Source organism: Hylobates moloch, unplaced genomic scaffold (assembly GCF_009828535.3).
Source record: "Hylobates moloch isolate HMO894 unplaced genomic scaffold, HMol_V3 SCAFFOLD_23, whole genome shotgun sequence".
NCBI classification, from domain to species: Eukaryota; Metazoa; Chordata; class Mammalia; order Primates; family Hylobatidae; genus Hylobates; species Hylobates moloch.
In genome coordinates this window covers 37,204,945-37,219,729 of record NW_026652298.1, presented here as the reverse complement: position 1 = coordinate 37,219,729, position 14,785 = coordinate 37,204,945, and the positions used below count along the sequence as shown (strand labels likewise).

Here is a 14,785-nt window from a genome sequence, read left to right as displayed (position 1 = left end):
CATCTGTAAAACGGGCAAATGCTCGCTCCCATCCCACCAGGGCGTTGTAAGGATGAAGCAAGGCAGTTAACACTTTATAAAATCCTTAACAACAGTGTCCAACAATCGTGAAAGTCCTCTGATGCTGGACAACTGGCTCTGGGATGGACGCCTTCCAGAGGGAGCCTCAGCTCGAGCGTCCCCCCAAAACATGTGGCTCTGTCATTGGATACTGGGAGAAGTACCTTCCTTCCCTTTCGAAGTCAGAGAAAGTCGTGCCCAAGCAGACCAGCCTCCCCCACCCGCGCCTGTTATCTGGGGGCTGCAGACCGGGCCTTTCTAACAAGAGGTTTGTTAGGATGGGAAGTGAGTCAGGAACTCTGGTCCTTGATTGGCTGCGTGTGCTGAGTCTGTGCCTTTATCCCCTCCCTGACACCCTCCTTGGGGTTGTTCGGGCGAAGTGCGTGTTATTTTCTTTTTTGCTGGTTAGCATTGTTAGCCCTGAGGGTGTGCCGAGGACCAAGCCCGGCACAGGTCTGAGGTTGTGCTTTGGAAAAGCAGGCGATCCTCCTTCACAAGTCTCCTGTTACAAGGCACGATAAACGCTTTCAAAGAAATAAAAGGGTAAAAGGAAGGAGAACTGAGGAAGAGGCAGTCGTGCATAGGAGGGGCAGGGAGGGTGTCCCAGGAAGAAGGACCAGCATGGATGAGGCCCTGAAGCCTGAGCGTCTCCTTGGCCCACATCCAGGCCTCCTACCCCTCCAGACAGCCCCATGTCTCATGCCTCTTGACCCCCTTCACTGTCAAGGAAATTGATCAGCGTTCCAAGCATCTGGAACAGCAAGTGCAAAGTCCCCATGGCAGGGACACATTGATGTATTGTTCTAAACGCAGCAAGGCTGGGGTGGCTGGAGCCAGATCGGGGGCTGGGATGGGAGATGGGTGGGCCGGGCAGATCACACAGGGCCTGGGGACCACCATATAGAGTGCAGGGTTTATGCTCGGCATCAAGGCCTGTTTTTTTTTTTTTTTTTTTTTTTTTGGGATGGAGTCTCGCTCTGTCGCCCACGCTGGAGTGCAGTGGTGCGATCTCCGCTCACTGCAATCTCCGCCTCCCGGATTCAAGCAATCCTCCCACCTCAGCCTCCCTGGTAGCTGGGATTACAGGCATGCACTAGCACGCTTGGCTAACTTTTTTATTTTTTTGTATTTTTAGAAGAGGTGGGGTTTCACCATGTTGGCCAGGCTGGTCTTGAACTCCTGAACTCAAATGATCCGTCCACCTCAGCCTCCCAAAGTGCTGGGATTACAGGCGTGAGCCACCACGCCTGGTCTCCTCAAGGCCTGTTCTGTGTATAGCCTCCCTCGAAACCATTTCGTTTGGGGAACAGGAGGGAGACTGAGCAGTAGAAGGAAGAGCAGAATCCTGCCTGGCAGGATTCTGAAGGACGGAGGGTGGAAAAGGAAGGAGAAGATGTGACCGCTTGGCCCAGGGGGCAGTGCCTGGCTCTGTTTCTGAGCTGCCCATGAGAACAAGCCCAGCTGCTGAGCAAACGGTTCCTGGAGGGAGTGGGGACTGGGCCCAACTGGGATTCAAATCCAGGTTCACCATCCCATGCTGTGTGACTTGGGGTAAATTAGTGAGCCTCTCTGGGCAAGTACATGAGAGCTATACACATTTTCCAAATGATGAAACAGGCCCAGAGAAAGGAAGCGGCTTGCCTTGCTTGAAGGAGGTGGAGCTGGGCTTCTAACCAGGCAGCCTGAACCCCTCCAGCCTCCACTGGCTTTACTCTGCACTCTGTCCTCTGTGGGGAGATGATTTCCTTTGAAAGTGGGTCCAGCGTGGCTGAGATCTACAGGGCAGACACAGTTCTCAGGGGGTGTCCCTTGCCAGCTCGCTGAGCCCAGACCCCAGGATCCCCATGGTGCGTTCTCTGGGGGAACGAGGCCTCCCGATTCCAACGCTGATGTGTTTGTTCCCGCAACTGACATGGAGATATGGCAGGAGGCGGCTCTGTCCTCCTGGCCCTGGCGGAGGACAGGCTGGCTGGCCTTGCCCGGCCTGGGGTGACACCAAGGGCTTCTGGGCGAGTATCCATTTCTTCCTCGGCCCCCTCCCCCTGCCTCTCTTCCTGGGAGCCAGGAGGGAAGGGGGAGGAGGTGTCTGTCCTCAGATGCCGGCACTATTTTTGGAGCCTGCGTTGATCCCAATTCCGGGGCACGTGGGCTGTGACAGGCGCTAGGAGCAGACCCCGCTGGAATAAGGAATAAGGTCAGCCACAGATGCCGATATACGCCCCCACCACCGTGACCCTGGCCCTTCTAGAACTGGGCACGGACTCTTGCCCTCCCTGAGCTTAGGTTCACGGGCTTAGGGGCCCCTCCAGCTACCTCCACCCAGCTCTACACCCCCGCCTGGGAGGACCTCCGTCCGCACAGAAGCAAGCAGCCGCAGCACAGAGCCTGGGGCTGACCTGAAGTGGCTCCGAGAACAGTGAGGGGCCCTTCCCTTCGAAGGGCACAGTGGCATGGAATCCAGCTTAACCTCCTGTGCTCGTGGCCAAATCCTGTCTGAGACACACGGAGAGGCCGTGGAGGAAATAATCCCGGCCATCCCTTCTCCAGCACCCACAGCAGCTTGCTCAGTTCTCAGGACGAGTGTGTGCAACAGGGCACTGAGAGGTTGAGTAACCCACCCAAGGTCACACAGCTTGTAAGTGGTAGAGCTGGGATTTGTACCCAGGCAGGTTTCCAGTCTGTGCTCTCAGCCAGGGTGAGACCCTCTAATGGCTCATAGGAAGCACATTGCTGAATATGTACATGAACATGTACATAAAAATATTATGTAATAGATATATTCATATATAAAATAAGCTCCTTAAACTACTTGTATATTTATTTATATATTTATTTTTATTTTGAGATGGAGCCTGACTGTGTTGCTCAGGCTGGAGTTCAGTGGCACGATCTCGGCTTACTGTAACCTCCGCTTCCTGGGTTCAAGCGATTCTCCTGCCTCAGCCTCCTGAGTAGCTGTGATTACAAGCATGCGCCACCACGCCCAGCTAATTTTTGTTGTTGTTGTTATTTTTTATTAGAGACAGGGTTTCATCATGTTAGCCAGGCTGGTCTCAAACTCCCGACCTTAAATGATCTGCCTGCCTTGGCTTCCCAAAGTGTTGGGCTTACAGGTATGAGCCACCGCGCCCGACATACCCATATATTTATATACGGAATATATTATGTATCCATATATGAAATAATATATTTACATGGGTACATTTATATATACATTATGTATTTATAGATATGTGTAGATATGATCTATATGTATAAACTATCTATTTATAAAATTATATTATATAGAACACCCTATATTTGCATTGTGTATAGAAAGATATATGCACACTATATAAATTGTGTATATTTATATTAACATATATTCACATATTTTATATATACCTTTAAATAATATATGTATACATGTGGCCAGGCGCGGTGGCTCACGCTTGTAATCCCAGCACTTTGGGAGGCCGAGGTGGACGGATCACCTGAAGTCAGGGCTTCGAGACCAGCCTGACCAACATGGTGAAACCCCGTCTCTACTAGAAATACAAAAATTAGCAGGGTGTAGTGGCATGTGCCTGTAATCCCAGCTACTTGGGAGGCTGAGGCAGGAGAATCGCTTGAACCTGGGAGGTGGAGGTTGCAGTGAGCGGAGATCACGCCATTGTACTCCACCCTGGGTGACAAGAGCAAAACTGTCTCAAAAATAAAAAATAAAAAAATAAAAAATAAATAAACAGTATATGTATACATGCGGATTCACATGTGTGTATGTGTATGTGTTTATATATACACATACACATGGAGAGAGAAAGACACTTTTTTTAATGAAACGGTTTTATTGAGATACAATTCACATGTCATACAACTCATCCATTTACAGCACACAATTCAGTGGTTTTCAGTAGATTCATAGTATTGTGCAAGCTTCACCACAATCAGCTTTAGAATAGTCTCATTACCTCGAAAAGAAGCTCTGTCTGCCTTAACCCTCATCCCTCAACACCCGCACCATTTCTTTCCTCACCACTCTTGGCCCCTGGCAACCACTAATCTACTTTCTGTCTCTATTTGCCCATTCTGGACATTTCATATGAATGGATTCATGCAACGTATGGTCTTTTGTGATTGGCTACTTGCACTCAGCATAATGTTTTCAATGTTCATCCATGTTGTAGCATGAATCAGTACCTTGTTCCTTTTTGAGGCTGTATATTCCATTTTATGGCTAGACCACCCCTGATTTATTCACTCACTCATTGACGGACATTTGGGTTATTTCCACTTTGCCTATTATGAATAATGTTGCTATAAATATTTGTACATTTTTTCGTGTGGACTTATGTTTTCATTTCTCTTGGGTACATACCTATAAGTGGAATTGCTGGATCATATGGTAACTCTTTGTTTAATTGTCTGAAGAACTGCCACACTATTTTCCAAAGGGGTTGTACCATATTACATACACATGGGAAGGTTTGAGGGCTTCAAGTTCTCCACAACCTCACCAGCATTAGCTATTATTATGTCTTTTAAAAGTTATCATAGTCATCCTAGTGGATGTGGAGAGGTATTTCATTGTGGTTTTGATTTGCATTTCCCTAGTGACTAATGATGTTGAACATAGTTTCATTTGCTTTTTTGTGTTGGTATATTTTCCTTGCGGAAATGTCTGTTCAGATCTTCGGCCATTTTAAAATTGGGTCATCTCTTTATTGTTGAATTCTAACACTTGTTTATGTATTCTAGATGCAAGTCCCCCATTTTCTACACACACGTGCACACATATGTATGCATGTATAATTTGCAAAAATTTTCTCCCATTCTCTGGGTTACCGTTTCACTTTCTTGCATGTATCCTTTGAAACACAAAAGTTTTAAAATTTGATGATATCCAGTTTATTTTTTCTTTTATTGTTTGTGCTTTTGATGCCATAAGTAAGAAACCATTGCTTAATCCAAGTTCATAAAGATTTATTCGTATGTTTTCTTCTAAGAGTTTTGTAGTTTTTAAAAAATGCTTTAAAAAATTATTATTATTATTTTATTTGTTTATTTTTTTTGAGATGGAGTTTTGCTCTTGTCGCCCAGGCTGTAGTGCAATGGCACAGTCTCTGCTCATGGGAACCTCCGCCTCCCGGGTTCAAGCGATTCTCCTGCCTCAGCCTCCCAAGTAGCTGGGATTACAGGTTCATGCTACTATGCCCAGCTAGTTTTTTTGTATTTTTAGTAGAGACAGAGTTTCACCATGTTGACCAGGCTGGTCTCTTAACTCCTGACCTCCAGTGATCCACCCGCCTCAGCCCCCCAGTGTTCTGGGATTACAGGCGTCAGCCACCGCGCCCGGCTCCAGCTTCATTCTGTTGCATGTGTATATCCAATTGTCCCAGCACCATTTGCTGAAGAGATTATTCTTTCCTCATCAGATTGTCTTGACACCTTTGTAAAAAATCAGTTAACGATAAATGTAAGGACTTATTTCTGGATGCTAAATTCTTTTCCACTGAGCTGTATATCTCCCCTTATGCCAGTATCACACTCTTTTGATTACTGTAGCCTGATATGATACCTGTATATTTATAGATATGATATATATTTATATACATACTATCTGTATTTATAAAATTATATTATATAGAAACACCCTATTTACATTGTGAGTAGATAGATATGTGCACTGTCTATATAAATTCTTATTATTTTTTCTTTTGTTGTTGAGCAGCCTGATGTTGCTATAAATATTTGTGTATAATTTTTTTGTGTGGACTTATGTTTTCATTTATCTTGGGTATATACCTAGGAGTGGAATTGGTGGATCATAAGGTAATTCTATGTTTAACTGTTTGAAGAACGGCCAAGCCATTTTCCAAAGGGGTTGTACCATATTACATTCACATGACAGGGTTTGGGGTTTTCAATGTCCCCACATCCTCACCAACACGTGCTGTTATGTCTTTTTTTTTTTGAGACAGAGTTTCGCTCTTGTCGCCCAGACTGGAGTGCAATGGTGTCTTTTCAGCTCACTGAAACCTCTGGTTTCAAGTGATTCTTCTGCCTCAGCTTCTCAAGTAGCTGGGATTACAGGCCCCCACCAACACGCCTGGCTGCTTTTTGTATTTTTAGTAGAGATAGGGTTTCACCATGTTGGCCAGGCTGGTCTCGAACTCCTGACCTCAGGTGATCCACCTGCCTTGGCCTCCCAAAGTGCTGGGATTACATGTGTGAGCCACCACACCTAGCTTGCCACCATGTCTTTTAAAGTAAATCAGGAAATATGAGTTCTCCAGTCTTGCTCTTTTTGCAAGACTGCTTTTGGTTATCTTGGGTCTGTTGCATTTCCATATGAATTTTAGGATAAGCTTGTCAATTTCTGTAAAGAAGTCATCTGGGATGTGGATATTGTGCTGAATCTGTAGATTAGTTGGGGAATATCGCCATCTTAACAATATTGAGTCTTCTGTTCCATGAATATGGGATGCCTTTCCATTTATTTAGGTCTTTAATTTTTTTCAGCAACGTTTTGTAGTGTTCAGAGTATATATTTTACACTTCTTTTTGTTAAATGTATTCCTAAGCATTTTATTCTTTTTTGATGTTGTAAATAGAATTTTTTCATTTTATTTTCAGTTTGCTCATTGTTAGCACAAAGAAATACATCTGATTTTTCTATATTGGTTTTATATCCTGCAACCTTGCTGAACTCATTGATTAGTTCTAATCTTTTTGTGTGTACATGTGTGGATGCTTTAGGATTTTCTATATACATAATCATGTCATCTGCAAATACAGATAGTTTTACTTCTTCCTTAACAACTGGACGGCTTTTATTTCTTTTACTTATCTAGAACCTCCAGCACAAGGTCGAATAGACACGAATAATGCACATTCCTACCTTGTTTCGGATTTTAGGGGAAAGCACTCAGTCTTTCACCAGGGATGTTAACTGTGGCTTTTAGCAGATGGCTTTACCAGGCGGAGGAAGTGCCCTTCTATTCCTAGTTTACTGAAATTTTTTTTTTTATCTTGAAGGGGTGTTGGATTTTTCTCAAATGCTTTTCCTGAGAAATACCTTATTTTAAAATGTCCCCGGAGTCCCTGTGCTTCCTTCTGAGGGCAAAAACTCAAATGCAGAGGCAAAACTTGCTTGCCAAATCACTGTCCAGGCTCTGCTGTGTTGGGCTCTAACAGGTGCTAGCTGGTGGAACGATTGTTGGTAATGACTGCAAAACCCCTGCCCCTTCCAGTGGCCAGGGCTGCCTTTCCCGTCTGATAAGTGACACAGCAGATAAGGAGGTCGCGCTGGGCGGGGGGGTCCCTCTGCCCCCCACCACGTCCACTCACTGCCGCTCTGCCCCCAGGCCTACGAGAAGCGCTTCCCCACGTGCCCACAGATCCCAGTCTTCCTGGGCAGCGAGGTCTTGCGTGAGTCCCGCAGCCCGGACGGGGCTGTGCACGTGGTGGAGCGGAGCTGCCGGCTGCGCGTGGACGCCCCGCGGCTGCTGCGGAAGGTGGGCGGCCCTGGGGCTGGGGAGTGGAGGAGGGGACATGTCGCGGGGGTGCAGGAGGGCTGGGCGCGGGAGCTGGGGACCAGGGCGGCGGGGGCCAGGAGGTGGAGTGGGGGTGTGTGAGTTGATGTTCAGATGGAGGTTCCAGGATGAGGGTGGCTGGACCCTGGTCCCGGGCCCAGGGCCCAGGAGGGGCGAGGGCTGGAAGGCTGGGCTGGGGAGTAGCGGGACCTGGGCGGGGTTCGGGGGCCAGGGCCAAAGCTGGGTGGTGGAGATGGGTGGGCGGCAGGGCGGAAGTCGGGGGTTGGGGTCCTGGATCCGGGCTGGGTGGGCGGTGGCGCAAGAGACCTGGGGCTCAGAGCGGGGGGTGACTGGGGCCGGCCCGCTGGACTGGCGCTCCATTCCTTTGTGCTCCACGTCCTCCACCCACCTCCGCCTCCCCGCCCATTCCCTTGCAGATCGCAGGTGTTGAGCACGTGGTCTTCGTGCAGACAAACGTCTTGAACTGGAAGGAGAGGACACTCCTCATCGAAGCGCACAATGAGACCTTCGCCAACCGCGTGGTGGTGAACGAGCACTGCAGCTACACGGTGAGCCCAGGCCGCCCTCAGCGCCCTCGCCCGGCACCCACCTGCCCCCGGCACCCACCTGCCCCTGCCTTTGCATTCAGATGAACAACCCATAAAATTTTTTAGTATGTCTCAAATATTGCTTGGGATATACTTATACTCAAATGTTATTTGTTGTTTATTTGGAATTCAAACGTGATTGGACATCCTGTGTTTTATCTGCTAAATCTGACAACCCAACGCCTCCCTCCTCTTTCGCCTCCCTCCTTTCCTTCCTTCTTTCATTAAACTATGCCTCAGTTTCCTCACGTGTGAAATAGGCTTAATAATCATGCCTACTACATAGGTAGTATGTGGTGGCTTTAGACCAGTGCCTGGCACATATAAAGTTCTATGTAAATGTTACCTTTGAATATAATTAATAATAATAATTATTATTCTCTAGTATATACTGATTGAGCACCTACTATGTGCCAGGCACCCTGCCAAGTGCTGAGCACCCAGCAGTGGACCAGGCTGCCTGACCACTTTGGCCTCCCAAAGTGCTGGGATTACAGACATGAACCACCGTGCCCAGCCCCGTTGCCTTTTCTTTCTACGCCCCTTGGGTCCTCCAGGAGCTTGGGCTCAGGTTGTTCAGATCCTTCAGGGAGGGGCAAGCAACAGTTGTTGAAACCCCTCTTAGTGTGTGTGGTGTTTCTCAGAATGAGTTCCATCAATAGCTGAGTCAGCAGCTCCTGTGGCTGCTTGCGAAATGCAGATTCCTGGGTCCCAGCCTGGCAGTGTTTCTGCCCACAGACGTTTGACGAGGACTAGGTCTGGGTCCATAAAGGAGCTCTGCCAGTGAAGTTTTTCTTTTTGCAAACATACAGATCTATACATATTTATTGATATACAAGGATATGTAATATACCTTTTTTTTTTTTTTTTGAGGTGGAGTCTCGCTCTGTCGCCCAGGCTGGAGTGCAGTGGCGCGGTCTCAGCTCACTGCAAGTTCCGCCTCCCGGGTTCACGCCATTCTCCTGCCTCAGCCAGGAAGGTCTTGATCTTCTGACCTCTTGATCCGCCTGCCTCGGCCTCCTAAAGTGCTGGGATTACAGGCGTGAGCCACTGCGCCCGGCTGTAATATACCTTTATAAAGATAACATATAATATATAACTATTTAAAAAATCTATGTCTAAATTTTATGTAGAATATTGATATATAATTTATTTATAGATTATATAAATGATACACTGAACAATTGTATTTATTTTATTTTTATTTTTTTGGAGATGGAGTCTTGCTCTATTACCCAGGCTGGAGTGCAGTGGCATGATCTCGGCTCACTGCAACCTCTGCCTCCCACGTTCAAGCGATTGTCCTGCCTCAGCCTCCGGAGTAGCTGGGATTACAGGCACCCGCCACCATCTCCGGCTAATTTTTGGATTTTTATCAGAGACGGAGTTTCACCATGTTGGCCAGGCTGGCCTCCAACTCCTGACCTCAAGTGATTCGCCCACCTTGAGCTCCCAAAGTGCTGGGATTACAGGCATGAGCCGCCACGCCTGACCTAAACATATGTATTTCTAACTAATTTTCTATGTATGTGTATAATATTGAAAGGGCAGGGCTGCAGATTTGAGACCCACATTCTCCCAGCTTCTCATGAGAAGGCTTTTTGTTCCCTGACAGTTTGAACTTTGCATCGTTCTCTGGGTGGGGGCCCCTTCGTCCTGCTACCCTCTCCAGGGTTGCCAGGCTTGATCTGCTGTCCACTGCAGGCTGTGCCTGGGCCCGGGTCAGCAGGAGAGCCCTAGGGGAGGGCAGGGTGCCCCTGACACTGACTCCCTGGCATGACCCCTGCCTGGCTTTCAGGTCCACCCTGAGAATGAAGACTGGACTTGCTTCGAGCAGTCTGCCTCACTGGACATCCGGTCTTTTTTTGGCTTTGAAAATGCCTTGGAGAAGATCGCCATGAAGCAGTACACCGCCAACGTCAAGAGGGTAAGGGGTGGGTTGGGTTAGTTACTGGAGGAAGGTGCACACACCTGCTCTGCCATCAACAGCCACGTGACACCCGGCAAGACCCTTACCCTTCCTGGGCCTCAGTCTTACCTGTTAAATGGGTACTTTAGTAATGACCAAATCACCACGAGATAATGGATGGAAAGTAACTGGTCTGTAACAGGGGCACCCTAATCCTCACTGTGGCACCATGAGATGTCTAGGCTTATGTGGTGAATTTGGACACCAGAGAATTCTGTGGTGCTTTTTTTTTTTTAAGATAAAATGATCATTGCTTGCTTTAAAGACCTCAGATCTTTAAAGACCTGTTCTTGTGATGAAACAGATGAAATTAACTTTAATAGCAAATTTTTATCCAATGTGTTATCGATATAAAACTTATTACTCTGAGATGGGAGGATCAGTTGAGCCCAGGAATTTCAGAGCAGTCTAGGCAACATAGTGGACCCCATCTCTAAAAATATAAAATAAAATAAAATTAGCTGGGTGTGGTGGTGTGTGCCTATAGTCCCAGCTGCTCAGGAGGCTGAGGCAGGAGGATCTCTTGATCCTGGGAGGTTGAGGCTGCAGTGTGCTGAGATGGCACCACTGCACTCCAGCCTGGGCAACACAGCAAGTCACTGTCTCAAACAAAATAAACAAAAACAAAAACAACCCCCAACCCGAAAAACTTATTACTGAGCTATTTTGCATTCTTTGTTTCGTACCAAGCCTTGGAAATCAGGTGGGTGTTGGACACTCGCAGCGTCTCTCCATCCTGACCAGACACATCCAGCCGCTCAATAGCCACATGTCGGGGCTGGGACCTGAGCCGGCTGGGTGTGACTCCCTGTGGTGACCCGGTGACCCCCCTCCATCCTGCTCTGTGCTCATGTGTCTTGGGTCTCTCTGGCTTTCAGGGGAAGGAGGTGATTGAGCATTACCTGAACGAGCTCATCTCCCAGGGTACCTCGCATATTCCCCGCTGGACGCCTGCCCCAGTCCGTGAGGAGGACGCCCGCAACCAGGCTGGACCGAGGGACCCCGGCTCCCTGGAGGCCCACGGGCGCAGTAGCACCCTGGGGCCCGCTCTGGAGGCGGTCAGTATGGACGGTAGGTGGTACAGCCCAGGCCAGTCAGCCCTAGGAGGCTACTGCAGGGCCTCTTGCTCCATGGGGGGCCCTGGGGCATGCTGGGGAGAATTGCCTCCCGTCCCCCCTAGGAACGGGTCTGGGTCTTGGAACGACACAGCCTCCTGCCTCCACTGACTGCCTTTCCCTCTCTCTATCCTGGTCCAAGAGCAGAACCTATTTGTTTCTTTTCTTTTCTATTCTTTTCTTTTTTGAGATGGAGTCCCCCTGTGTCGCCCAGGCTGGAGCGCAGTGCCACGATCTCGGCTCCCTGCAACCTCCGCCTCCCGGGTTCAAGTGATTCTTCTGCCTCAGCCTCCCAAGTAGCTGGGACTACAGGCATCTGCCACCACACCCGGCCAATTTTTTGTATTTTTAGTAGAGATGGGGTTTCACCATGTTGGCCAGGCTGGTCTCAAACTCCTGAGCTCAAGTGATCTGCTCGCCTTGGCCTCCCAAAGTGCTGGGATTACAGGCGTAAGCCATTGTGCCCGGCAAAAACTCATTTATTTCTAGATCAGGAGCTAACCTCTGGCGCCTTGACATTGCCTCTTTCTCTGGTTTTACTATTTACTAACTTACCAATTATTATGAATTTACTAATTATTATGATTGCTATTGCTATTTTAAATTATATGAGTAATGCATGGCCATGGTAGAAAAAAATTCAAACTGTAAGGAAGATGTAAGAAGTACGATTCTTTTCCTCTCCCTAAAGGCTAATAATAGTTTTGTGTTTCTATGTCCTGAAGCTGTTTAGGTGCATATATGCACATAATATGTATATATACCCACACCCATATGTGTGTACATGCATACATACATGTGTCTTATGTTGAATACATGAGAACATATACATTCCATTTGACATTTTGCTTTTTTTTCACTTACTAATGTTGCCTGTAAAACTTTCTGTATCAGTGCCTATGTCTTCTTTTCATACTTCATAGTATGGTGTGGTTGCACCATAACTAATTTATTAATAAATATTAATTATTTATTTAGAGACAGGGTCTTGCTCTGTTGCCCAGGCTGGTATGCAGTGGTGCAATCGTGTCTCTCTGTAACCTTGAAATCCTGGGCTCAAACGATCCTCCTGCCCCAGCTTCCTGAGTAGCTGGGACTATATAGGCACAGGCCACCATGTCTAGATAATTTATTTTTACTTTTATTTTATTTTTAATTAATTAATTAATTAATTATTTTTGAAGTGGAGTCTCACTCTGTCACCCAGGCTGGAGTGCAATGGCACGATCTCGGCTCATTGCAACATCTGCCTCCCGGCTTCAAGCAATTCTCCTGCCTCACTCTCCTGAGTAGCTGGGATTACAGGCATGTGCCACTATGCCTGGCTAATTTTTAAATCTTTAGTAGAGACGGAGTTTCACCATGTTGGCCAGGCTGGTCTTGAACTCCTGACCTCAGGTGTTCCACCTGCCTTGGCCTCCCACAGTGCTGGAATTACATGTGAGCCACTGCCCCCGGCCTTGATTATTTTGAATTAGTCTATTTAGCTAGTTCCCTATTGAAGGAAACAACCCTAGGTTGTTTCAGTTTTTAAAAATACAAACAACATGGTACATGTGAGTACTTAAGAGTTTTTAAAAAATGTATGTAAGTATACATAAGGCATAATATTTTAAAAGTGGAATTGCTGGTTCAAAGTTTACATGCAGGCCGGGCGCGGTGGCTCACGCTTGTAATCCCAGCACTTTGGGAGGCCAAGGCGGGCGGATCACGAGGTCAGGAGATCGAGACCACGGTGAAACCCTGTCTCTACTAAAAATACAAAAAAAATTAGCCGGGCGTGGCGGTGGGTGCCTGTAGTCCCAGCTACTCAGAGAGGCTGAGGCAGGAGAATGGCGTGAACCCAGGAGGCGGACCTGGAAATGAGCCCAGCAGGCACCACTGCACTCCAGCCTGGGCGACAGAAAAAAAAAAAAAAAAAAAAACAAAGTTTACATGCAAGTAAAATTTTGGTAGATTTAACCATTAGGCTTCCAATGAGGTGGTACTAATCATTGTTCCCACTGAAAGTGTAATTGCATCTATTCCTGACTTCACTCCAGCTCCCCACAAAAGTCTTAGTAAACATTGTAAACTTCTGAAAGGCAATAAAAGTAGCCACTGGTTGATTAGTGACCAATTTTTTCATTATGAGCAAGATCAGGCATTATTTTTCATGTTTAGTGACTGTTGTCCTTTTTTTTTTAATAATGAATACTTGTTCTTGTCCTTTGTCCATTTTCCTATTTGCTCATTGCTTTCTTATTGGTTTATAAGAGCTCTTTGTATGTGAAGGCAACTAGCCTTTTGTCACAGTGCAAGCTTTTGTGGACATGGAAAATGTTTAGAATATAACGTTAAAAGGAAAAATCCTAGGATACAAACTCTACATACACCACCAATCCAGTTCTAGCCATGTGTAAGATGTGTACTCAGGTTGATAATGTTTTTCCTTTAGGGCCACTGCCGTGCAGGGACTTGCCTGACTCTGACACACTTGGGTGGCAGTGCCATGGAACTAATAATACATCTGGGGCTCTGTTTAGGGAAAATGAAATTCATTCATACAACATGTATTTATTCTTTTTTTTTTTTTTTTTCTGTCACCCAGGCTGGAGTGCAGTGGTGTGATCTCAGCTCACTGCAACCTCCGCCTCCTTGGTTCAAACAATTCTCCTGCCTCAGCCTCCCAAGGAGCTGGGGCTACAGTCGTGCACCATCATTCCTGGCTAATTTTTGCATTTTTAGTAGAGACGGGGTTTCACCATGTTGGCCATGCTAGTCTCGAACTCCTGACCTCAACTTATCCTCCTGCCTTGTTCTCCCAAAGTGCTGAAATTACATGCAACAAGTATTTATTCTGCACCGACTGTGTGTGCTGGTTGGCTGCTGTTGTACGTGCACATATTCTTTTTTTTACAACAGTGCCCGCTCCTGCCCCCTCCTGTGCACGCTCTCTGTGGCCTCGTCCCCTGTACCGTCCCCATTTTGCACAGGTCCCCCCTTCCTTCTCCATCTGTGCTGTCTGCCAGCAGCACAGGCACTCAGGGTGGCTGGCAGAGGACATCCTCATGCCCCTTCTAACCTCTCCTGAATCCCTGAGTCTTTGTGCTCAGGAGTAGAAAAAGCGTTCACATCTGCCCGGGGCTGGAGGGATGCTGGGAGCTCCAGCCTCACTCATGTTTCTCCCTCATCCCATCCTCACTCCCTCCCTGATTCTAGCATCTCTGCCTCTGACCACACAAAGTCTGGACAATTCGCCCCTCTGCCAACATTCTCCCACCTCTGTTTACCTAGATAGCTCCTGGCACAGCAGTTGGCGTGACCCCCCACTGTGGGCTTTTCTGTTTTGGGGGTGCTGCTGGCCATTCATTCAGCCTGTTTTCTTATTTACCGTCTGTTTACAAAGAACTGGCTCTGCCCACGGAGGTTGCTGCTTTGTGTGACGTCTCCGCCCACTGCTGAGATGCCAAGAGGCCAGTGCACGCCAGCATCTGCCACCCTCATGGCTAAGAGTCGGGCAACAGGACTCAGGCTTGA

The 14,785-nt window shown here is 47.4% G+C and overlaps 1 protein-coding gene across 1 annotated transcript in view; it reads left to right on the top strand.

Annotated features, from left to right (window-relative positions):
- The window catches only part of SEC14L5 (SEC14 like lipid binding 5), a 60,313-nt gene that overhangs the window by 21,401 nt on the left and 24,127 nt on the right, over positions 1 to 14,785 (top strand). Inside the window, exons 3-6 of the mRNA XM_032144640.2 lie at positions 7,407 to 7,556; positions 8,012 to 8,143; positions 9,981 to 10,109; positions 11,030 to 11,222. Of these exons, the coding sequence (XP_032000531.1) occupies positions 7,407 to 7,556; positions 8,012 to 8,143; positions 9,981 to 10,109; positions 11,030 to 11,222 (604 nt within the window). The remainder of the gene's footprint in view (positions 1 to 7,406; positions 7,557 to 8,011; positions 8,144 to 9,980; positions 10,110 to 11,029; positions 11,223 to 14,785) is intronic.